The sequence below is a fragment of the Monodon monoceros genome, unplaced genomic scaffold, assembly GCF_005190385.1.
Source record: "Monodon monoceros isolate NGI ecotype Baffin Bay Population unplaced genomic scaffold, NGI_Narwhal_1 Super_Scaffold_18, whole genome shotgun sequence".
NCBI classification, from domain to species: domain Eukaryota; kingdom Metazoa; phylum Chordata; class Mammalia; order Artiodactyla; family Monodontidae; genus Monodon; species Monodon monoceros.
The window spans coordinates 27,504,280-27,529,833 of record NW_021703774.1 but is presented as its reverse complement, the minus strand read 5'-3'; the positions used below and the strand labels follow the sequence as shown (position 1 = coordinate 27,529,833).

The 25,554-nt window shown below is 36.9% G+C and overlaps 1 protein-coding gene across 7 annotated transcripts in view; it reads left to right on the top strand.

Annotated features, from left to right (window-relative positions):
* SDCCAG8 (serologically defined colon cancer antigen 8) overlaps positions 1-25,554 on the top strand; it is a 259,213-nt gene that overhangs the window by 147,329 nt on the left and 86,330 nt on the right. For 6 of the 7 annotated variants that reach the window (XM_029227094.1, XM_029227092.1, XM_029227090.1 and 3 more), the window contains 2 exons: positions 17,740-17,867; positions 19,987-20,095. In XM_029227094.1, coding sequence (XP_029082927.1) covers positions 17,740-17,867; positions 19,987-20,095 — 237 coding nt within the window. The remainder of the gene's footprint in view (positions 1-17,739; positions 17,868-19,986; positions 20,096-25,554) is intronic. The other variant, XM_029227098.1, reaches the window with a different exon arrangement.

Genomic DNA, 25,554 nt, shown 5'->3' with positions numbered 1-25,554 from the left:
TGAGTATTATTTAAGCAGAATTGTTTATTTTTTAAATGATGGAATTTAAAATATACATGAATTGATTTGTATATCATGGGTTAAGGTTTTCAAAGCAGTAGTGGAGCTATGTGTTAATATATAGCTTATAATTGAAATGGTACATATTTGTACATTTTAAGCATTTCAGTGTAAAATTTCTTAATTGGAATACTCTTTCCCTTGGCTAATTCATTAGTGAAAATATTTATTCCTCAAGTTAATGCTATATAGTATGAAGCAATTTTTACATAGTGTAAACTTGTTTATGATATTTTGATTTCACTTTAAAACTTTTATTTTGCTTCTTATACATGTAGTTCATACTTGATATAATAAGAAGTGCAGACACACATGAAGGGAATACATATCAGCTGTCTGGTTTTACAAATGATCATTAAAACACTATGTCTTACTACTTTGACTCCAAATTATTGTCTTCCCGAACCCAAAAGTAATTTTCACAAGTACATTACACAGCAGAACTTCATCTTCTGCTGGTTAGCGGTAGAGGATTTAAATCCATACCGACAGTTCATTTGACAATGACCTTGAGGGGCTTTGCTTCTTGAAGAAGAAAGCAGAAGCTTGCGGTAAACAAAGTTCACTTCTGACAGATGGATTGAATGACAGAAAGGTTGCGAGTGCCAGAATAGCCCTGGCAGAGGAGGAAATGTTCAGTGGAATCCAACAGGAGAGGAGGTGTGAACAGGTGCAGGGTTGCTGACGGAAGGGGAACCAGATGGAAGGAGCCAGAGCCAGTTTATTTAAAGGAAAAGGCAGAAAACATTGAAAGGCTGTGTGATCAGTGGCTAAAAGTGTTCATAGAGGAAGGTAAAAATTCACAAAGCAAAACTGCACAGTGGGGTAGCTAACACTTAGCATAATGGTAGTAATTTGTGAGTTTAGTTTGGAAGTTGCAATTGAAATACATTCATCTTGGCTCTTGACACCATCAAGTATAGATATTTGAAAGTTGTTTATTTTTTTTAAGTTTCTAAGCTTTTTTTATCCATCCATTAATTTAATTTTTTCCAGCCAGAAGCTCCGTTATGATAATACTAAAATTGTGTCGTCAGCTAGGAAAAGAAAAAAATTTTAAAGTGAAGATTAACATTCCATTCAAATTTATCTGGTGATGCCTCAGTTTTGTTCACATATGGGAAGCAAATGCACGCACTGTTGGGTGACATCTGTAATATCTAAGAAATTTGCAATGTTAAAATAGATGCCGTCGGTTGCTTTTGTTGTTTTAAGTCTCTGTTCATTTTTTGAAGTCCGGTTTGATTGTTTCAGTTGGAATAATGCTCTCTGAAATATATGTTTACCCGCCATGATCTTCAGGTTAATTTCTGTTGCTGAGATTGCCCTGATTTTCATTGACTTTCAGTGACCTGCCTTTAGGCAGACACCTGCAAATTAGGTATCATTTACAATAGGAACAGTTTACAGCGGGGCTAAGAAGGAGGACTTTTAAAAAAATGTTCTTAGACCTGTGAAAATGAAACCTTCTCTCTGCAAACTAAAGACATCTTGCTAATCATCTGTCTGGTCACATCATGCATGCCGTTTATGTGGGCCCTTGTCTTCCACTCTTGTCCTTGGAAAGTTCCTGTTACATTACTGATAAAAAGATGCCAATAGAGGAGGAGCTGTTATAAAGCAATCACTAGGAAAAACAATGAAGATGCACAATTATTTTGGGATTTTAAAGATCTAATAATTTATTCACAAGAGTTTCTGCATTCTCCTCACAAAGATTAAATACTCAGAGTAAATTCAATGAGCACTGCATTCACATTCCCCATCTCAGAGCAGCCTAGATCAGATAGATTACATTTGATTAGGGCAGGGTGCTTTGGGACATTCTGATTTTAGAGAAAATATCTATGATCCATGGCATGCTTTTGTCTGTAAAGAGAAGAACTGAAATTTAATTAGCAGTTGTAGAAGATGTACGCTTATATTGTTTGTAGAGATCAACACTTTTGGTCACTTTAAAGACTGGATGAGGCTACATACAACTATACATTTGAAGGGAAAATAGTTGTGTCTTCTAATAAAAGGAAATTGATAACCTGATTTTTAAAAATCAGCTCTAAAATGTGCTTTTTTTCCCCCAACCCATCAAGAAGTTTTCACCTAATAGATACTCTTATTAATCTAAAATTTTACATAAAATTGATTAGAACATACTTGCTTTCACTGTAATATACTGATTTTGCCATCTCTTCTATCATAGTTACTAAACACCTTTTTATAGTAATGTTAATAGCATGGTGCTGCTGTATAAAATAATACCATGAAACTCACTTGAATTATGGGATTCAAACTGAAAGGTAGTGAACAGAAACTGCAACAATTAGTGTCATCATCTGATGCTCATACTGCAGATTAAATTGCAAGCTCTTTAGAGGTAAAACTAATAGCTTTCCAGAAATATGTAAACTTAGTTGTACCCAGCTTAGTGTCTTACATCATAGGGGTCTTGAATTGTTTTTGAATGAAGGGATAAGGGTTGACTGCAGTTAAAGAGGCATTCATTCAACATTTATTGAGTGCGTGTTCTATTCCAGCTGTAGAGGGAACATCTAGGCACTAAAATTTTTAAATGAAGACAGCATGATTCTTCTTTATAGTTATCCTACAACCTAGTGGACAAGGTTTATGTAACTACATACTTTGTGTGTGTGTGTGTGTGTAAAATCTAGAAAACAGTGTATTTAGATTTATAAACTGTCCTGAACTGAAGATCATCTTAAATGAATGAATTAATGAAACTCCCATGTAGGCCAATACTCATTATAATATGTGAGAACTGAGATGCAGAGAAGTTCAGTGACGTGCCCAAGGTCAACAGTCATTTAGTGGAAGTTAACCTAGAATCTCCATCTCCTTGCTCCTGGTCTAGTGCTTTTCCCTGCATTCCACATACTACTACTTTGTATTCATTGATAATATGACTAATCTGAATAAACACATTAAAATCTTTCTGTAGAAATTTCACACAACCTGTTGCTGAAAGGGAAAATAATTTTCTTTTTGGACTCGGGCACATGGTTATTGGTTCTTGAAACAAAAAAGCAAAGAGGTTTAGCTTACAAACAAAAATTACTGCTTCTTGGAACACTCCTCCTGGGGGTAGTGGTAAAGGTAGCTCCCTGGACACACTGCTTACTCCATGATGAGCACATTACTCACATGAACTCAATCTCCATGCAACCCTTCCAGGTGGATGCTGCCATGAGCCCCATTTTACAGATAAGAAAACCGAGGTGTCTGCAGATTAATACCTTGGCCAAGGTCACAGCACCACCAAGTGGTGGAGTTGGGATTCAAGCCTAGGCAGTTAGGCTCCAGAATAAGGTTTTATCCATTGTACTATCTGCCTCTGATGGTGGTGGGTGGTGTGAAAATATTCCTTTTGGAAAGTCGAATTAAATAGGGTTCTTGACAGTAGGGCTTCTCAGAGATTTTAATATGCTAACACACAGTATGACTTTCTTTAGAAAGAAATGTAGTTTTCAGTATTTCAGTCAAATTTATATGACTTAGGGAGACTTTTCTGTTAAATCTTCACATATCTCCCAGGAATCAGGTTTTGGGGAATACACAAAATTAAATTATTTAAATTGTTTGTTTTCTTATCTCATCTGTGCCTCCGGAACTTCAGTCTCTGCCCCCACCTCCCACTTCACTTTCATTCACAAAGAGAGCAGGGAGGTAAGTAACTTTCACTTTAGGTGTAACCAGTGCTCTGAAATGGAAGCGAGAGAGGGGGAACATCTTTGACCCTTACTTGAACAATTAGCTGTGCCAGAGTGACATCACAGCAAGTTCTTCCATATCCGCTGTTCCAACTTTGCCTTTATATGTTAACAGTTCTGGAAAATAAAGTTGACAATTAGATAACTTGATGCCAGTCAGCTAATTAAATTTATGTACCTTTCAAAGCTTGATTCTTAGAATAAGATTTTATAGAATAAAACATTATGGGTACTTTTGGGTATAAATTATTTTAAACAATCTTCTGCTAAGGATTACTGGCACAAATTTAAAGTATGGGACCCTAAGTCAAACTCTGCAGTAGATTTCATTCTCCTTCCATTCATGGCATACTGATATTCCTCCCTTCTGTGTGTATCCTTTACTGTATTCTGAAGAAATGCAGCAACTCATGGGCAGTAAGCTCTAGGAATTAAGAAGTTTAGCACTCATGATGTGTTAATGTTTCTACAAATACACTTGGAGGTGCCCATAATTTATAAATATTTCAAGTGAGATTTTCTATAAAGAACGACTTTGTAATGATAATGATGAGTGGAATTGTGATTCTCATGAGGGCTTACTATGTGTGGTCCTGGCTTTCCCACTCATTCTCCTTTCCGGATCCTTGAATTACATTTCTCTCAACAAATAAATTCCACCAATGTTTCTAGAGGTTTGAAACCATTCAGCAGCTTATTTGTATTTCATGAAATGGAGATAATGTTTTGCAATAAGTAAAAACTACCAAGACAACAGATTTAACTCACCAGGCAGTAGGATAATTTATTAAAAACTGGTTGACAGATTGATTGACTAACTAATACTCTCGATAGACTTTGAAACTGTTAGTTTCTTACTAGAAACAAAGAATGAATGATATGAGGATGATTGCTGAAGATTCAGGAAAGAAATCTGTGGGAGGGCGGATCGTAGAGAATCTGCTATTTCCCATTTAACAATTATAGAGAGACTATTAAATGATCAATATTTTCCAACTATATGCACATTAACTTATTAGGAGCCTACAATCCATGTATATAACTGGACATTTTTCTATAATTTGCCAGCTTGGCTGTGTGGAATAATTTTTTAATATGCTTTATAATTTAATTTTAAATATGAATATGTATTTTGGGAGTTGCTTCAAACCAAATCTGATTTACAAAAAAAAAAAAGCTTGTATTGCTTACATTTGTATAATATGGTGACTACTTCAGCTTTAGCTTTTCTTAGTTTTCTATTAGAATTCTTCTTTGTTTCTCCTTTTCAAGTAATGGTGACTGGCTGATGCAAATGAGAAATTTATCAAGATAAGAAAATGTTATTTTAATAGTTTTGGCTTTTTTATAAGAATTATGAGATTTTGTATCTTTGTGAGCCATTTAGAGTTAGCAGTGTTTGGCAACATGGTTATTTTGATTTATGGAACATCAAGATTAAAAATGATGCTCTGCTTTAGGGAGGGAGAAAAGGAGTTATGCTCAAATCAGCACTGTCCAGTAGAAATATGGGAGCCACGAAATGCAAACCACATATTCAATTTAAAATTTCCAGATAACCATATTTAAAAAGAAACAAGTGAAATTAATTTTAACAACATAGTATACTTAACCCAATATATAGAAAATAGTACCTTTTCAACATGTAATCAATACAAATTAATTAGATATATTTTACTTTTTTTTCTAATTCTTCACAGCAGTCCAGACTTGAGGCATGTCTCTCTTCAAACTAGCCACATTTCAAGTACTCAGTAGCCACATGTGGCCAGTGGCTGCCGTACACACCACTGTAGCCCTAGACCTTTTGTTCCTCAGTTTTCCTGGCTTTCCCACAATGCCCACTGTAGATGCAGTCATAAACCCTAAAGTCGATTTCTACAATAATTGGAATCATTCTGTACAAATAAGAAAATCATGTCAGCTTTTTAATTTAAAGCTGGTAGCCAGGACTAACTTTGGTTAATTTTTTTCTGAGGAACTGTCACTTTGAGGGGAGGAGGAGGATAGAGAAAGCAGCTGAAGAGTTTACTGTATCAGCAGCAAATTACAATAAGTTCTTCCATATCTTACTGTCCCGTCTTTACCTTTACATGTTAAGAGCTATGGAAAGTAAATTTGACAAATAATTAGATGCCAGTCCATTAGCTGAATTTAGCCACCTTTCAAATGATGATCTGGGCTGGACGTTGCTGGTTGCTTTATGTAGACGATCTCACATATTCTAATAATATCATTTTATTAAATGATAAAATAAGCCTCAGGCTGAAGTTCCACTCTGGTGTCATGCAACTAGTACATAGTGGAGCCAGAGTTCAAATCTGGACTGTGTGTGTCCAAAGCCCAAGCTCACATCCACTGTGCAATACCACCTCCCCCTATGTAGGTTTTATCAGTAAACTGAGGAAATTTTTTATTCTTTCCTCAAGGTGTTTTGACTTTGAGGTAATTATATTGATTGTTACACTTTGAGTAGTCATCTTTTGAGAAATAATAATGATAATAATAATGGCACTAATTGATATTTTTGAACACTTACAATGTGTCAGTACTATACCAAGTGTATTTTAATACAATATCATGCTAGTCTTATAAGGAGAGGTACCACTAACCCCATTTCACATTCGAGAAAACAGTGATAGGGTAAGTAACTCACTTAGGGTACACAGCTAGTAAGTGGAGGTATGGAGACTCTGATGCCCAGTCTGTCTGACACCAAAGTATGCACCCTTAATCCCTACCTCCTTGTGTACAAAGAATGACCAACCCAGCCCTGCTGGCAGTGAAGTTTACGTACTAAGGGATAAAGGCCAAAAGTGTGACATTATTTTTAGACATATTTTAGGATTTTAGTTGCTCATTTTCCTTTTCTTAGGGCACAAATTCTGCTGGTTTGGGTAGGCTCAAGACAGGCTGCCTCCCAGAAATGAATTTGAATATAAATCGATTTAGAATAAAGGTAAAAGCAGGTTCTCAGGAATAGAAAGGACAGTTCTGCAACTATAAGAATGATGAGGATGATGGCTTAGAAATGGCTTGAGGAAGAAGAAAATCCAACAAACACTTTAAGTTCCTGAAGCAGAGGAAACAGTTAAGGATGTAGATAAAAATAGTTACAAGCAAGTGTTAACAAGCCAAATAGAAATAATGTTAAATCATGAAATGAGTAAAAGGAAAAATGTTTTGATGAGGAAAATGACCTAATTACTGTGACAAGAACAATGATTTTCTTATTTAGAAGAGTGAGAATTATACTGGAGTTAAGAATCTGAAAACTTGGCCTCAGGTCAGTTTTTTTCTTCCATAAGCGTAGTATTTTTCAGCCCCAGAGGTTTGTGCAACAATGGAGAGGTTATAGAGATCTTAATCAAGCTTTAAAAATGAACTGTGTTTTTGTTATCAAGCCAAGGTCAGTCAGCAGATCACAGTCCTAATTTCTTTGTACAAACATACTGGGTGGTTGACCAAAGGCCATCACGTTAGAACAATGAAAACCCTGCTGTCTTTCTTACAGAACTTCCCTACTTCCTCAGACGTAGACTTCTGGTAAATTCAGCCATTTGACACATAGCCATAAACTGAGATATACATTTAAAAGTACTTTTAAGAAGCAAATAACTATCACAGAGCCCTTGCACTTTCTGTGTAGGATCAGTGGAACTATCCTAAGCATCAGTTTTATATATTAAAACAAAATGGAAACATAACAAAGCAAAAAACATGTCAGCAAATCATAGCAAACCAATCAATAAAAAAAAATTATAAGAAGCAGATTAGTGCTTCTGTATGCTTTCTGTTTTGTTAGAATAGCACCTGAGACTTTCCATGCAACAAATCGTATCGAGTGTCTGCTGTTTCCAGTCACTATGGTAGATACCTGAAGATACAACAATGAGCAGTGACTCCTAGGAGCTTCCTAGCAAAGGGAATGCAGCTGCAAGCAGGCATTATGAACCTTGATTTTGAAGAGTTTGTTATATTTGGTGTATTTGCTTAAGGAAGCAGGGATGTAATATATTTTAGATATTTCTACTGCAAATGGTCAGATTTGTATGGGTCTAACACCTGGAAAATTCTCTCTCGTGGAACGGCTCATCTCCCAACATTCCAGATAAATGAAGCATTACTCTGTTATGCTTGAGCAATGAGACATTATGACATGTATTTCATAATTGTAACTCTTGCTATTATAGCATATTTCTGAATAAATTTAATAGCCACAAAGTAATCACCATGTTCCCCATTTAAAAATGGATCCTAGAAATTAATTCCAAAACATTTTAATAATAGAATATAAACTCTTTCAGTCAATTGTACTACAATTTGACAGTGATGCAGATCCATTGAGAGGTTACAGAAATGCCATCCTACTGATGTCTAATTTGAAGTTACTCATCAGAAGGATTAATTAATTATTGGGAATATGTAGATAAACTGATATTTTTCAGAGAGGAAAGGCAAGAGCGGACCAATGTGATTAGTTTACACAGAAAAGTCAGAGATGGAAATATGAATATTTTGACAATATGAAGATGCATGGCAAAATCATGGTCTAATTTATTTCATGCAAAAGCATGCTTGTTCTTATTCTTTAGTCATTAGAATTGGGCCCATGGTATTGTAAAATAGAATATAGGAGGGCCTAATATTCTCCCAGGAACTTTGATCAAGACAAGCACTTAATGCATCTGAGCCCTCTGAGCTACTTAAGAAATTTCAAGACTGAAAATCCTGAAATGTGCATTTGATGGCTATTCAGTCTCAGTATCGATCTATGATATCTACTATATCTAAGAAACAATTACCAAAATTGCTCTTGCTATTGCTGTAGTAATAAGTGCTCTCCCTGCTTCTAATGTTGTCCCTTCCCCATCTGTTCCCCACACTGCAGCCAGAGTGATCTTTCTAAAGCTCGAGTGTGATCACAACACTCCCCTGCTTAAAACCCTACATTGGCTCCCTATTTCCCTGAGGATGAAGTCCTTAAAAATAGCTTCATGTTCTGGCTCCTGCCTACATCTCCAGTCTCATCTTTCTTCAGTCTCCCCTCCACCAACTGCTCGCTTCTACCCCACAACACATATATTCCACCCTCCACTCGTGCCAAAACTGTTTTCAGTTTTCCAAAGGCACCTGATTCTCTCTCTTCCCTGGGCCTTTGCACCAGTTGTCCACTTCACTTGTAACGATATTCCTCTCTTTCTTTATATGGCTAATGACTACTCATTTTAAGCCTCTAATATTTTAAGCTTCCTGAAATCCTCCCTCACTGTGCCTAGCTACTCCCCAACTCCTGTCCTATCCACTCTATGATAGCAGGAATTTAGCTCCATTTTATTATTTACCTATTTTAATTGTTTTTTCTTGTCTGTTTTCTTCACTAGACCATGAACTCTTCGAGGGGATGGTCATGGTCTGTATCTTGTATACTGATGCATCCCCACACTTTTGTGCCTGGCACAAACTGGTGTTTAAGTATTTGTTGAATTGGATGAGCAATAGAATTTTACTAAACTCCTCATGTAAGGCAATGCCATGGAATGGAAAGGACACCAAACTTACTAGTAGCTGTGCAGTGTTGAGCAAATCTCTTCATTCTCTGAGCTTGAGATACTTCATCTGTCAAACAAGGATATCTGCTCCATCTCCATGCCTTACAGAACTATTAAGAAGAATAAAGAGGGCTTCCCTGGTGGCGCAGTGGTTGAGAGTCCGCCTGCCGATGCAGGGGACACGGGTTCATGCCCCGGTCCGGGAAGATCCCACATGCCGCGGAGCGGCTGGGCCCGTGAGCCATGGCCGCTGAGCCTGCGCGTCGGGAGCCTGTGCTCCGCAACGGGAGAGGCCGCAACAGTGAGAGGCCCGCATACCGAGAAAAAAAAAAAAAAAAAAAAAAGAAGAATAAAGAGGTCAGTGCATCTGACTGTGCTTTGTAAAATAGAAAGCACAGACACTGGAAGATGTTGAGATGGTAAAAGTCTGTGGGTTTTGTCTTAAGTAAATGTGAGTTATTCAGGAGGTGTAATAGAAGCTGGCAATATAGAGTCTAGCACACATCCTTGGCCTTGAAGGTTAGAATTTTCAAATTATTTTGGAGATACTGTAAGAGAACATTTTTGGAGGGAAAAATATTTTTAGGAAGTTTCTGTGAATTATTTCCTTTCTTTTGTGTTTACTCCTTTGAAAGAAGTTGACCTCCTTCGTTTCTGCTTCCTTTCCTAGAAGTGACTCACACTCTGATCTGATAACTCAACTTCCAACATTGTACTTAAAATTCTGATATACTTTGCAGGGAAGAAAATAGAGATAATTTCCTCTAGGAAATATGTATAATGCCATGAAGTTTTTTGCATACTTGAGGAAGTAGGGATTACTGAATCCTAGCCGTCTTGTATTTTCCTTTCCCTATTTGTTTCATCCCTGTATTTCTACATTTGCTCAAATATGAGAACATAGTCCTTGTTAATAGTAAACAGGTACAGGATTTTGGTTCTTCTCAAACATGGAAGATATCATTCTCTCTACTAATTTTACTTTGTTTTTATTTTGTTGTAATTATCAATAACAATAATAAAACTAAATTAAATTATTGGCCAAAATAGAGATTATTTTATCCCATTCTCTTCTTCTAATCAGTAGGTAGGAGGATCCTTAAACCTGTAAGGATACTTAGTATTTTCTGTCCCTTAACAGTTGTTCATTCATTCATTCACTCGTTCATTCATTCATCAAATATTTGTTGGCTGCACAACTGTATTCCACGCACCATTCCAGGCTCTTGGAATAAATTAGTGAGCAAAACAAAGGTCTCTGTTCTTCAGGCACTTACATTCCAATTAAGATGTGCACGTCTTATCTTTCCTGGGAGTCTGTGATAAGCTTGAGGCAGGAGATGTATTTATGTGCCTTTTAATGTTTTTGCAAAAGTCAATATATTTCTTTAAGGAGGATACAACTAATTGATGGTGTCATTGTAGGAGGAAGTGTTCCAATAACATATGGGACAAATGGGAAAGGAGAACGAGGACTAGCTTGGGATTGGCTATCAAGATGGATAATATGGGTAGTAAATGACACACACACACACACGGCTAATTGAAATAAGACTCTTGTCATCCTTTATCTCATTTCTCTGCATCCCTGACAGAGTAAGATATTGAAGCATAGAGATTCATACTATGGACTTTAGATTCAGGTACGCCTGAATTTCCTGGCTATGTCCCTTAATAACTGGGGGACTTTGAACAAATTGTACACCCTCTCTAGACCTCAGTTTCCTCATTTATAAAGTGAGGATAATAAGAGAACCTACGTCTTAGGGTTGTTTGAGATTAAATAAAAGAATACATGTAAAGAGCTTAGCTTATGCTAAACGTTAGTAAATAATAGATTACTAAAATTATTAACCCTTAAAGTAGGCTTTTTTCCTGCCCTATTTTCAGGAAGAACCCCTGGATTAGAAGAATTAAGTTACTTGTTCTTGATCACATAGGTAATCAGGAGGTAGATACTATACTTGGATCCTCTATCTCTGTGAGTTTTCTACTGTACCCCATTGCCTCTTTTTTTATTTTTATTTTTTAATTTATTATTATTATTATTTTGGCTGCATTGGGTCTTTGTTGCTTTGTGGGGGCTTTCTCTAGTTGAGGCAAGCGAGGGCTACTCTTCGTTGCAGTGTGCAGGCTTCTCATTGCAATGGCTTCTCTTGTTGCGGAGCACAGGCTCTAGGCATGCGGGCTTCAGTAGTTGCAGCACGTGGGCTCAGTAGTTGTGGTGCACGAGCTTCAGTAGTTGTGGCGCACGGGCTCAGTAGTTGTGGCGCACAGGCTTAGTTGCTCTGTGGCATGTGGGATCTTCCCGGACCAGGGATTGAACCCATGTCCCCTGCATTGGCAGGCAGATTCATAACCACTGTGCCACCAGGGAAGTCCCTCCATTGCCTCTTAAGATGTGGTTTTCCCAGAACACAAAAAGAATCAAGTGAAAAATGGTGTGTATGCTTTAAAAAAAAGCATTAATAGACACTGCTACATATAAAATAGATGAAAACAAGGATTTACTGTATAGCACAGGGAACTATGTTCAATATCTTGTAATAACCTATAATGGAAAAGAATCTGAATCACTTGACTGTACACCTGAACTAACACAATATTGTAAATCAACTATAGTTCAATTTTTAAAAAAGCAAAACTAAAAGCTATAAGGAAATATTTAATTCTAGTTACTCATAGATTTGATTTCCATAGTAGATTAGCAACTTAGAAAGCACTTCTGTGTATACCAAGTTTGAGAAAATGAGTATGTTAAAGAATGGATTCCAAGTTTCTCACTGTTGAGGAATAATGTTACACTTAGGGAAAAGGGAAGACTAGGTTCTATTGATGTTATTGGATTGGAATTAGAGACATCGATTTGAATGTGTATGTATACATTCACATAAAGATGTATAGACAAATATTCATATTTATATTTATATATTCATATGTATATTCATATAATGGCTCTGTCTACTAAGGTGACCTAGAAGCCAAGACTTGTCAGTAACAGTGAGTACCACCTAGTGACAGATCTTGATTTCTAAATACCATTCTCCACCAAAAGGCACAAGAGCTCCTTGAGCAAATGCTGATTCCAAGACTGGTAAAGGACAGTACAAGATGAAACTGGAACATCTTAGGAATAGGAAGCCAAGAAGTGCACAAGAATAATAGATAATATCATATTATTAAAATAGGACCTGGTAGAAGTATTTACAATGAAAATTGGTAAACACTACAAATGAGGGATACCTCCCCAAATCAATTATTAAACATTTTCCAGCACACCAGTAACATCAACCAAGTGATCAAAGATAATATCACTATTATTGGGACAAGTGGACATCATGGTTTTTTTTTGTTTTTGTTTTTGTTTTTTGCGGTACACGGGCCTCTCACTGTTGTGGCCTTTCCTGTTGCGGAGCACAGGCTCCGGACGCGCAGGCTCAGCAGCCATGGCTCACGGGCCCAGCCACTCCGCGGCATGTGGGATCTTCCCGGACCGGGGCACGAACCCATGTCCCCTGCATCGGCAGGTGGACTCTCAACCACTGCACCACCAGGGAAGCCCAACATCATGTTTCTTAACTCACAATAGCACCCCGCACCTCCCTGCTGCTTCTCTCTGTAATTCCATCAAGAATGGCTCTCAGCTAGTAAGTATGTTATAAATGGTCTCATACATTTTGTTACACCAATATGCTACTGTCACAAAGCTCTCTATATTTTACTTTAAAAAGGAAACACCTTTTAACCAAAAGGGTTGTATGTCTAATACTAGCACTTCAGTCACTAGTAAAAAGGTGAATAGAAACATGGCGGACAGGATTGGTGCCTCAAATCACTGGCAACACCACGTCCTTGTCCTCAGGTTAGACTTGAGGCTTTCATCATTTCCGTGCCGCACTCACTGGTGAATTTTAGGATCATCAGAAACTTTTAGTCCTTTAATGTAGTAGTAAAATTTTAAATGTACTTAAAAAAAATCTAATTAATCATCTTTGCTCTATGACATGTATTTTTCTAAATAGCAAGATTTAAAATAATAAATGATATGGAAAAGTTGAGGATTAGAAATGTATAGTTAATTCTTCAATCCCATTTTTTAAATGGGATGGTAAATGACATTTTAGAAAATATAATCAACCAGAATTATAATCGGAAAAAAGGAGAGACTAAACCTCAATGTGTGCTTAGTCTGTGTTTGAGGCCTACCCAGTACTTGTTCCCTCCTTTTAACTCTCAATTGTTATCAAGTAAACATCGACATGGCCCACACGCCCATGTGTTGCCACAGGTGACGTGGATAACTTGGAGAAAAAGGTGGATGTTCCTATTCTAATACGTTTGCTCCTTTTTAAAGTCAGCTCTACTGAGGTAAATTTAAATATAATAAAAATCACCAATTTTGAGTTTGCAATTAAATGTGTTTTGACAAATGTACATAGTTACAGAACCATCATAACCATGATATAGAACATTTCTATCAACCCCAAAGTTCCCTCATGCCCATTCCCTACCTCCAGGTCCTGGAAACACTGACCAGTCACTCTATTGTTTACTTTTCTAGAATTTCATGTAAATGAAATCATAAAATATGTCTTTGGTACCTGGCTTCTTTAAGCATACTGTCTTTGAGATTTACCTAGGTGTCATATGTAACAATGGCTTTTTATTACTATTTTATTACTACTATTGCTAGTATTCCATTGTAAGGCTATACCACGATTTGTTTATCTATTTAGCAGTTAATGGATATTTAGGTTGTTTCCAGGTTTTAGCTATTATGAATACATCTTTCAGCCTTATTTTAATAACAACCAAGAAATTCTTCTTTACTGCCATTGCTTTTATTCCAATTTGTAAAGTATGGTAACTATAAGTTTGATTAAGTGAGATCATCAATATTTTGAGTAAGAACTGAATGAAAACCATTTGGGGAAGCCTGGCCCAGCTATCCTTTACAAGGCTCTCACACCCAGCTGGAATTGACTTATTTTTCTATGCTTTAGTAGTTTTATTCCCTAGTACCTTTCTTGTGGTATATTTCACCTTTTACCTTCTATTTTGGCCATTTTGAATCCCCTATTGGGACAATGACTATGCCATATTTATGTATCTTTGTTTGACCTGTGCCTAACAGAGCGTCTTTCAGAGTTATGTTAAATATTAAATGAATTGATCACTTCCTTGGATAACTAAGTGATTTTTATTAATTCTTTCAACCCATTATTGCATTACCTGTAGGGTGTTATAAAATAAGTTTCCTAAATCAAAATATTGCAAATCCCACCTCTGCCTTTACAGCATTTACAGTAACCTTTGAGCAGATTTCTAATTCTTTATGACCCTCCTTTTTTTTCTTTTTCCAACTATAATGTGAGAGGATTTGATTAAACAAATTTGAGATTCCTTCTCAGTTCTAAAATGTTAAGGTTTTATAAAAAACCTGCTAAGTCAGAAAGAACCTGCAAGGTGAGAGGGCAACATAGAAGGAAAGGGGTATATAAAGAAGGTAGGAAAGCAAAAATATGTCGTGTTTTTATGCAATTGAAAATGAAATGTGTAGTTTCTTAAACAGAGTAAAAGTTGGGCAAGGATTCAAGAAACAAAAGTTGATGTGTAACAACATTTGTTGGTAGAACATTCTTTTAAATTGTTTTATAAGGAGAACTACAATAAGACAGTAGTTCTTTTCTCTAGTAAAGTTAGGAGATCAGTAATTAGGTTCCTCATTCTGAAAATTACTGGTGAGACTGGCAACCCCTTTGTGTAAGTGAACCATAAACCCCAGTTTACAAAGGGTAGTCCCAGTTATGACTGTTTGTTTTGGTATAATTACTTATTATTAATAATAATGCCCATTTTCACTCTCAAATGGGTATTGGTTTTGAACAATGCATTTTTTGGTCACCTGATTACTGGGGATCTCAGAGTCCTAGGTCTCCCGACCTATATCCCCTGCTCTAGCTAGGGTTCTGTCTCGGGGATGGTTACTCAGTGAAAGAATCTGCAGTGCTCTCTTCAAGCTAACCCCTTCAGCGGCAGCATCTCCATCTGGCAACACCATTAGAGCCGTTCTCTTCCATACACTCTTCTCTCTTTTTTTTCACGTCTGGAAAGTTTTTGCCTCCTCATATAAGACTTGAGCAGATTCTGCAGCTTCACTTAAAGACTGCAGCCTTCTTTCCCCTATGGCAAGTATATAAGAACATCCGTTCATTAAACATTCACTGCCCTCTTCCTGTGTGCCATGTACTGAGCTGGGCTCATGGTATAGAGAGACAAAGATGGCAGAAAGGGACAGACAAGTAAACCAATAACCAAAGTGTGATAAATGCTATCTTCGTAGGATGCATACATACACAACATATACTGATGTCACTGTAGAAAGAACAGTTAATTTAGGAGAGAGGAGAAAGAGAGGAGGGGAATTTTGACCAGGTCCTAAAGGAGCAGTATACATTGAGCAGGGGTGACGGGGTGGTGGGAGGCAGAGAGGGGTGAGGTGGGGGGGGTAAAAAAACATCCCAGCAAAACGCAGAGACGGGCTTCCCTGGTGGCGCAGTGGTTGAAAGTCCACCTGCTGATGCAGGGGACACGGGTTCGTGTCCCGGTCTGGGAAGATCCCACATGCCGCGGAGTGGCTGGGCCCGTGAGCCATTGCCACTGAGCCTGCGCGTCTGGAGCCTGTGCTTCGCAACGGGAGAGGCCACAACAGTGAGAGGCCCGCGTACCGCAAAGAAAGAAACAAACAAATAAACAAAAAAAACAAAAAAAACCACGCTGAGACATGTGCAGATTTCCATGGCCAGAAAATATGTGGTATGACTGGGGAGGCAAAAAGTGGCCTCGACGGACCATCCATGTGTTGCTGTATACCAGTTTGGAACTGAGTGTGAGGCAAGACCTTGGAGCAAGTCCACGGGGTGTTGTTACTAGAAGTACCAGAAGGGACCTTATTTCACATTTAGCGTGGCCCCCTGATGATCCATTTGATTGAGATGTGGGTGTATTTTCATTCTGGAATTTTGTACTACAACATTACCACATTCATTGACCTATTACAATACAGACTTTCCTTATGTTGCTTTATGATTAGAAGCCAGTGATTTGAAGTTCCACAGCAGTACATAGACTAGTAGTGATAGCTTTATGGAATTGTTTATTTTTAGTTTGGCAAGACAAGACAGTAAATATCTCAATTAGTAAAGTAAAGCAGCATGGATGAGAAATGCCCACAAGAAGATTAGGAGTTAGAAATAACTAAGCCAGTTAATTGAAGGAAACTTTTATATCACTTACCCATATTTAGAGAATAAAGAACCAACCTAATGTGTGTATGTGTGAGTGTGTGTGTGTTTGTGTGTATGTGTGTGTGCTCACACACATTGTCATTATCCACAGTGGTGCCAGTGATGAGGTCCTTTGCATTCTTCAGGTTCTAATTGTTTAGGAAGTTTCTCTCTTTAGGAGCCACTGTGATTGGATATTGACCCATCCCACTGGTCAATATCCAGTCACAGTGGGGTGAGATACATCGTCTTTGACTACAGAAGCTTCTCATCCTGCAGTTTCTTTCAGTGTGACCCAAAAGGGATCTTATTATGAAGTGCTGGGAGAGGTTTTTTATTTTCATATTTATATTCACATTACATGGCCTAATGTGTGAAAATATTTAATGAAAACATGCATGTGGTACTGCAGAATCATTTACTTGCCTCCAGATAGAATCTCCTACATTATATTTGAGATTCCGTTTTAAGCTTGGGAGGAAAAGCAGAGGTTATCTACAAAACTTAGTTTCAAGAATTTAAGTTTTGGGTGTATTGAGTCATGCTCTTCCTGTAACTTCAGGATCTTTAGGAAATATTGACCATTCAAAAGAAAAAAGATGGGCTTCCCTGGTGGCGCAGTGGTTGAGAGTCCGCCTTTCGTGCCCTGGTCTGGGAAGATCCCACGTGCCGCGGAGCGGCTAGGCCTGTGAGCCATGGCCGCTGAGCCTGTGGGTCCGGAGCCTGTGCTCCGCAACGGGAGAGGCCACAATAGTGAGAGGACCGCGTACCGCAAAAAAAAAAAAAAAGATTAATTGGCGGTACGTAACATTGAGAATATTATAGAGAATGGTGTTTGTGTTTTAAAGTTACAAAATAGCATTATTCAGTTGTCATGATTTTTTGATTTTTAAAGTTGCTTACTTTAGTCAATTTAGATTTATGGCAAGTATTTAACATTGTATGAAATGTCCTTTGGAGTTTCTGCCTAAAGTAAGGGGGAGTCTGTAGAAAGACTGTTGTCTACTTATGCTTAACAATTTACTACGTATCAGCTCTCTGTGGTCTGTAGGGGAAATGATGGGGATTAGTGCATCTGTAGTTTAAATTTCTGTCTGTCTCCTCTCTGCCTTGTAGGCTGGAAAAAGATAGCATTCAGCAGAGCTTTAGCAACGATGCAAAGGCCCAAGCCCTTCAGGCCCAGCAAAGAGAGCAGGAGCTGACACAGAAGATACAGCAAATGGAAGCCCAGCATGACAAAACTGGTAGGTGGTAGGGAAAGATTAGAGCCTGGGCACTTGCTCACAAGCCAGGCCCACGCCTTACTGTGAAATGACATCAGGAACACCTGTAACCTTTGGCTGGCCGAAGGGAGCAGATGCTAACTACACCGGAGATTCCGAATTACATATTAGTTAGCGTTTAAAAGAGAAAATGGAAAGTATTGCCCACTGTCTGTTGATTTCAGAGTGCTGCTCTCACATCTGTTGCACCATCTGGATTATGAGTTTATTTACCTGTGTTCAAGAAACGTAAAGCTGAGAGAGACCACAACAAAGTAGAAAAACAAAGGGCTTGTTTTTGGCTGGGTTTTCAGGCACACATGTTATATAAAGAAAATAGCATCAGAAGCTCTGCGGGAAATGCTCTGAGCTTACAGTTAGAGCCTCCTGAATAGCATTGAACAGTTCCCACAGTACACACATTATAGCTACTCTAAAAGCCTAATGAGTTTGCTTCAGCATCCAAACTGGAGAAAAGCTTTAGCCATTAATCGGTTCTTAATTCACTGTCGCAGCTGGATGTAATTCAGTGGCTCCAAATTGATATGTTCCTTTATTTAATCTTTGCAGCTTCGAACATTTTTAGCATTTGTATGATTTCCCCACCTCCCCCAACCCAGTCTAGAGTGATGTTTAATCCTTTGCATTCTTCAAGTTCTCACAACTGCTGTTAAAATTCACTAATACAAGGCATTGACCACAGCTGGCAGCTTGGCTAAAAATTGCCATCTTTCATCACATTGGCACTATTCTGCAGACTGAGTTGGCCAGTAACTCTTTACCTTTAATTTGAAAGTAAAATGCACTTTGAAAATAGGCAGTTTGATTTGTTCAGTCGGAGCATTATGTAGTTCCTTTCACTTTTTGAGTTGTGTGTTCACAGACAGTGTTAGTCAAAACAAGACAGTGTCAGTCATTATAATTCCACACCACATACACCAAGCTGATTGTACTATTAAAACAAAAGTTTAATTGATCCTGTTTCTTCCAGAAAAATGTTGATTAATTTTTAGTGCCTTGATTTATTTTGCTTTGTATGCTATATGCTTTTTTGTCAGTCATTGTCTAAAACTGAAAAGAAAGGGCCTGTTAAACCTTTCACCTAAAGATAATTTTCATGTGATTTGATGTATACTATATTTGATGACATGGTAATAAATGGTTGCTTATCCTGTAAGTGAAAAATTGCTAATGTAAAATTCATTAAATAATCTGTTTGCTAATAAAGAGGCAAATGTCATATTGATCCACATAATTCACTCCATCACTTTCAGTAGAGATTTTCTTCTCACAGTGTTTGGCCAGAAGAAATGAAAATTCTCCAGGCTTGGTAGTTGTTTTTCCACTAAAAACAAAAGGAGAAGATTACAGGATGAATTATTGTTTGCCTCCACTACTATCAGGATGCCGGTGATCAAGGAGTCTTGGGCAATATCTCTGAGTGCTAGATAAGAGTATTAACTGAACCACCATGAGAATACTTCCTTTTGTTTTGCACAAAAATACATACTCTCTTCAGTTTCTTTGATCAGCTCTTCATTGAAGCTCACACTAAATAGATGGGGAAAATTATTTATTTCCAATAAAATAAGAAAAGTTATGTATTTTTCTTTTATGATTAGAGAAGAATATGCAAGATGGGAGTAGTGAAATATGTGAGCAGATATGAAACATAAAGCATGAATTACAGTGTAGAAAGAGTTCCTCAATTATTTTAGTTTTGAATTATCTGGTTGTGATAAATTTGACACTGTTTATAGTAGAATTATCAAAATAAAAATATATTGCATATTACAAAGATATAAGCATCTATGACTCCACTTGAGGTATTTGACAATTTATTAACATGTGAAAAATTACACAGAGCTGATATGATCAGAAATGTTTCTGTTGTGTAATTATTAGGGAAATAAATGTCTCACAAGATTTAGTGTCTTGCCAGATGAGCATTCCTTTGACCTAGGACTGTAAAAGTGATCTAGCGTCTTATAGGAAAAGTGTGGTTGTCTTAGCACTTTTACCACTATACATGTGGAAGCACTGCAGAGCTACAACCATAAACATCTTATGTTGCCTGGGGGGGGGTTATTGTTATTTCTAGAAAATGAACAGTATTCATTGCTGACCTCCCAGAATTCATTTCTGACAAAGTTAAAGGAAGAGTGCTGCACATTAGCCAAGAAACTGGAACAAATCTCTCAGAAAAGCAGGTGGGTAATATAATACAATAGTTTCAGAGCACTGTTTATATGAATACTGTAATTTTTTTCTTAAAAGACAGTACTTCCACTATTTTATAGTCTAATGTCAAAATTAGATATGTATTGACATATTTCCTGTAAAAAACATTTTCTCTCTATGAGAATTTTCTTAATTATCCATACAGACACCTTGATGTTTTTTCATAATTAGGTATCCATACTATAATTTGACTTTTTTAATGTTCAGAATGGAAAACTATGAAATTTCAGAGCACAAAGGTCAAGATGGCATCCTTTTAATAAAGGATGCAGATAAATCAAGCAGTTCTAAAGTCATATTTTAACACAGCTAACATATTTTAGTCTATTATCATAGTTCTCCATGAACACATAAAAGCTATCTTTAAGGCAAATGATAATGGATAAAATATGAATGTATAAAAATAAAAGTAGATGATACTTTGAAATAAACCAAAACCATCTTTTCTTTCTCCTAAAATTGTTTTATTTTAATAAAATAGCCATCATTGATTTTGTAGGTACATGCTCTTTTATAAATCCACTGATTGGGTTCTTAATGAATTTTTTTCTGTACATTTTCTAATCACATTATCTCAATAAATGAATTACTTATATTCTAAATTCTAAGAAGCCTGAGTTCTCGTCTTAGCTCTGACAGTAGCTGTGTAATCTTGGACAAATTTATTTGACCTGCTTGAACTGTGGTTTCCTCTTGTAAATGAATGATGTTGAACAGAGTCACTTTGACTTGAACTCAAAAGAAATCATTCATTTAACTAGCTAGGTATAAAATGTCGCATTACAGTATAACCTAATGGGAAAATAATCTGTGTATCTTCTCTTGCATACTTTTCTGAAACTCACTTAGATCATCAAAGAACAAGCAATAGGGCTCAGCAAACCAACTACTGACTTAGGTTTATTATTCAGAAAGAATTTCTAGGAGGGTCAGAGCATGTCTGATCACTCTGAGCCCTATCTTGGGTTCCTGCATCAATAAGCTGGCTTACCTTATGGAATCCCCATCCCTGAATTTTTTTGAAAATCAGGGGGCTTATGACTCCAATTCTTTCTGCTCACAGGAAGGCAGAAGCTCCTATAACCACCCAGAATGTGCTCTGAACATGTACCTTCTTAGCGAATACTAATTAAGTATCTTGTTTGGGATGGGAAAAGGCTTAGGGTACCAAAATACCCAGTATTTTCAGGAAATTTGACAAGGAAACCCAAATATTTTTGCCGTGGAAGAGACCCTCATAATATATCAACAGGAGGTATTCCTAACTAGAAATATTTGATTTACCTCACATAGATATAAACAAACTAGATTAATAACTTAAGCAAAAATTATTTTGAATTGGGTCTTAAAAGATTGTGTTATCTTAAGATTGCTTTGGGGTTGATTATTGATTAATTATCTTGCTGTCTAAGGAGACATAATTGAGGAAATGGAAGTGTATAAAAGAGAAAGAGAAGCTATATGCTTGCTATATATTATTTAATTCTCACAACAGCTTGAGACATGAATTGTTATCTTCTTTTACAGAGGAGGAAACCAATACTCAGAGTGTTTAAATAGCTAGTAAGTAGGAGCACTAGAATTCTAACTTAGACATTTCTGGTTCCAAAGCCTATGATCTTTCTTACAATAAGTATAATTATTTTATATCTACTACTAAAGAAAATCCAGGCCAAAGTAGTTACAATGGGAAAGTTTAGGAAAGAAAAATTAATCTTTATATTTCCATGGAGAAGTAAGCATACTTGGCATGTGAGGGTTAACCTGTGAGCCTGGGTTAACCTGTGCCATGTGCCCTGAGGCCTTCTTTCCCCTGCTCTAGGTCTATCAATTTACCCTGTACTAGTCTAGTGAACTTGAACCTCAGCCTCTCTTCTCTTCAACTCCTCTCACTTCTGATTCTAGCTCCTGACTGCTACTTTGTAAATTGAATGTGTTCCTTTATGTCTGATACACAGCTGGCACCTGATACATATTTACTGAATGAATGAATGAAACAAACGAGCATGGTGCTACTACCCCCTGTATCCTGATCTGACTCTGGTTCCAGACTATTCCTTTGTTGATGACAGGCAGTGTGCAGTAAAAAACACTTTGGAATTCAGAAGGAACAAGATTTGAATCTTGCTCTGACACTTAGCTTCATAACCTTGCATACATTGCTTAATTTCTCCAGACCTCAGCTTCTCCATCTGTAAAAACCTTTTAAAAACTATGTTGCAGGTTTATGGTGGGAATTAGTAATTTAGAGAGATGTATATAGGTACACACATATACATAGCACCTAACACCATGCTTGACCCATAGAAGTATACAGTAGGTGCTATTGCTGTCATTGATGGTATCATTTTAAGGGTCTTGACTGGCAATTAGGATATCACTTCACCTAGCTACTAATGTCTTGGCCAGAGTCTGAGTGCCATAATTCTCTGACAGACATAAAGTCTATACCACAGTGGAAAACCTTTCTGAAGGCAATGCAGGATCAGGAAAATGTGGATTTGGTTGTGTTTCAGCTCCTGCTCTGGTACCTCGTCTTGTAAGTCTGAAGAGTTAAAATAGGCATCTACTGTAACTTTATAAGTGGATCCAAAACTAAAACCTAGCAAATAATAAAGACTAGATAAGTTGTAACTTATTACTGTTAAAACTTTTAAGTGCCCCTAAAATTTACAAAATGTACATTTTGTGTGTCTCACAAGAAATTAGCATTATAAATAGGATAAATTGTGATTTGGTGGTGGGGGGGTTGTTCATTTGTTTACTCTTAATTTCTCATTTCACTCTGGCTTCCTACATGAAAGACACTCCATTTTGATATTACCTTTGCTTTGAAAACACCTATAAAACTTGAAGGGCTCAGAGTGTTTCTTTTAAAGTAAAGCTATACATTTATTAAGTCTTGTAGAAGCCCTCCAGGAGTGAGCCTCTACATACCCTCTACTAAACTTTTAGGATAAATAATTCCCCCTGTGCTTTGAAGTGAGGAAATCCTGAAGTTTTCTGAGCTTTCTAAACTGTTGTCATTGTGAAAGCACAGTCTCCAAAATAATTATTTAGGCCATATGGTAATTTTAATCCAGGTTTTCCTCAGAGTACTGCAGTAAAATTTTTCCTGAAAGTAAGTGTATTTATTTCATGTTGACTAACAATTTAAACATTTTTTTTTTGTCTAAGAGTTTCATGTTATTCAAAATCCCATACTAAATAAACGGATTCATACCATTTAAAATACGTTTTTTTTTTTGTTTTTTTTTTTAACTCACAGATCTAGTCCTCTGACTAGAGCCCCTGAAGAATCACTGGGAAAGCTGACAATCTGGGAGCACCAATCCCAGACACTCTTACTCTCTATCCCATCCTCATGCTAGGCTGCTTTATGAAAGTGTTTAGAAATGGCTCCTCCGTGTGTGTGTCCTGTTGTATGTGTTTCTCCCCAAGTAGATGTAAGTCGCATTATGGCTGTGCCTATTGCTTCTGCTGTCTGCAAGCCCTCCACAGTGAAAAGCCGGTACTTCCTGCACAGTATGCCTTCCACACTGCTCGGGTGGTGTCTGTAACCCCAGGGTTTGTGAATGGCACATCCCATTTTAAAACTAAAAGTGAACTGCCAATTCCATGCATTTTATATAGCTTGTTTTTGAGCATCAGACAAGTAATTCCATTTTGCTTTTAATTGGCACTAGGCAGACATTCTGGCTGATTTTAGATGAAACTCACATAAAGTTCAGCTCCCTTTTGTCTTTATTTCCCAGGACCCTGAGAGCTTATTACAGTGGTAGGGTTGTTTCTGAAGTTGGTAAATGGAGATATTTAAATATCTTTGGTGCAACTGTGATTTTTCTTTATCAAAGTGAAGGAGGTGTTCCCTGTCCCCAGGCACTTAGATGAATCAGCAGTAAAATGTTTGCAGTGCAGTTTGCAGTGCAATCTAAAACGTGGCCTGGGAAGAGCTCAGAGAGGCTGGGCACCGGCTAGGAAGGGAGCCTCTGCCAGCTGCAGAATGGAGATCCAGCATGTGCTAGGTTTTCACCTCTCAACACTTCTGCCCCAGTAAAAAGAAAAGGATATAGAGCATAGAACTGGGGTCTGCATGGTTTTGCTTCTCTTTCTTTTCTATCATTGTCACTGTCTGGGTTGCTAGGTTCGTGGATTGATGTCTAACACTACCCATTGTATATTTGTGATTTGCGTTTTGTAATTAAGAGGAACAATGGGAGTCCATTGGGTCTCGTTATATATAATGGTTGGTTTAATTTGTTTCGCTTCTATCTTGTTAATTGTAAATTGATCATTAAGATTTGAATTCTAATCTGTCACCAGGGTTGTGGGTATTGAGGCTAGAGCAATGATCCTGGCTTTAATCACTGATGATGAGAAACAAATTTTATAATTTTGGTACATATTGCAGTTCATATATTTTAACACTGTATTTTATGGTGTTATAAATATTGTTAAATGACTTTTAGTGTAGTTTTACTGTGTGGACTATAATGTATAAATTATATTACTGTTTTGGCAACAGTAGGTATCCAACTGTGTGAGTTTAATTGAAGTAAAGAACACATACCCGGTTGAACTATTTTTTTTCCCTGGCATGTTCAAATGATGTTAGTTTGGGATGCTACAAAAATTATATTCTACAAGAAGAAACTGATATTGTCCTCTGCTAATTATTACCGAAAGTTGAATGAGACTCTAAAAGAGTAAAAAATTAAGGGGTCATGTTTTTCTTTAAAAAGCAATTATCACTGTAATCCTAATTATCGTAGTAAAATATTATACTTCATGAAAATGTAATTACACAGTATAACTGGTATATAAAAATGCAGTGAGAAGTTCATGCTTCTGTAAAGGCAGAAATTACCTAAATTTTCTATGAAAATGGATTAGAATCAATTTTCTTTTTATATGACACTAGGATAATCATGCCACAAATGTAATCTCAAGCTAACATAGAAGCTCGTAAGTTTACTTTTTGAACTTTGTAAACTGCTAGTTCTTTCAATATATCATGGACTCTAGACAGATAAAAGATGATGTCCGTGTACATATACCAAATTTTTATTGAACATTGGAAGTTGGTAGGCAAATTACTATTATAAACAAAGAAAAGCATACACATAAAATATGCAAAGCAGAAAAGTACTGTAGCAATAAAATACTTGATAGTAATATGTACTTTACAATTAACATTTATATTTTTGAAATTCTGTATATAAGATATCCTCAATATAGGGCATTTGGTTATAAATGCAAAGAAAAATTAAGGAAAAAAATTTCCTGTAACATTACCATCCAGCTAACTATGGTTAACTTTTGACATGTTTACTTTCAGCCATTTTCCATGTGTAGGTAAATGTGTATGTTACCATGCACTTATATTGTGAGTGATATACATATGTGTGTGTATATATATATATATATA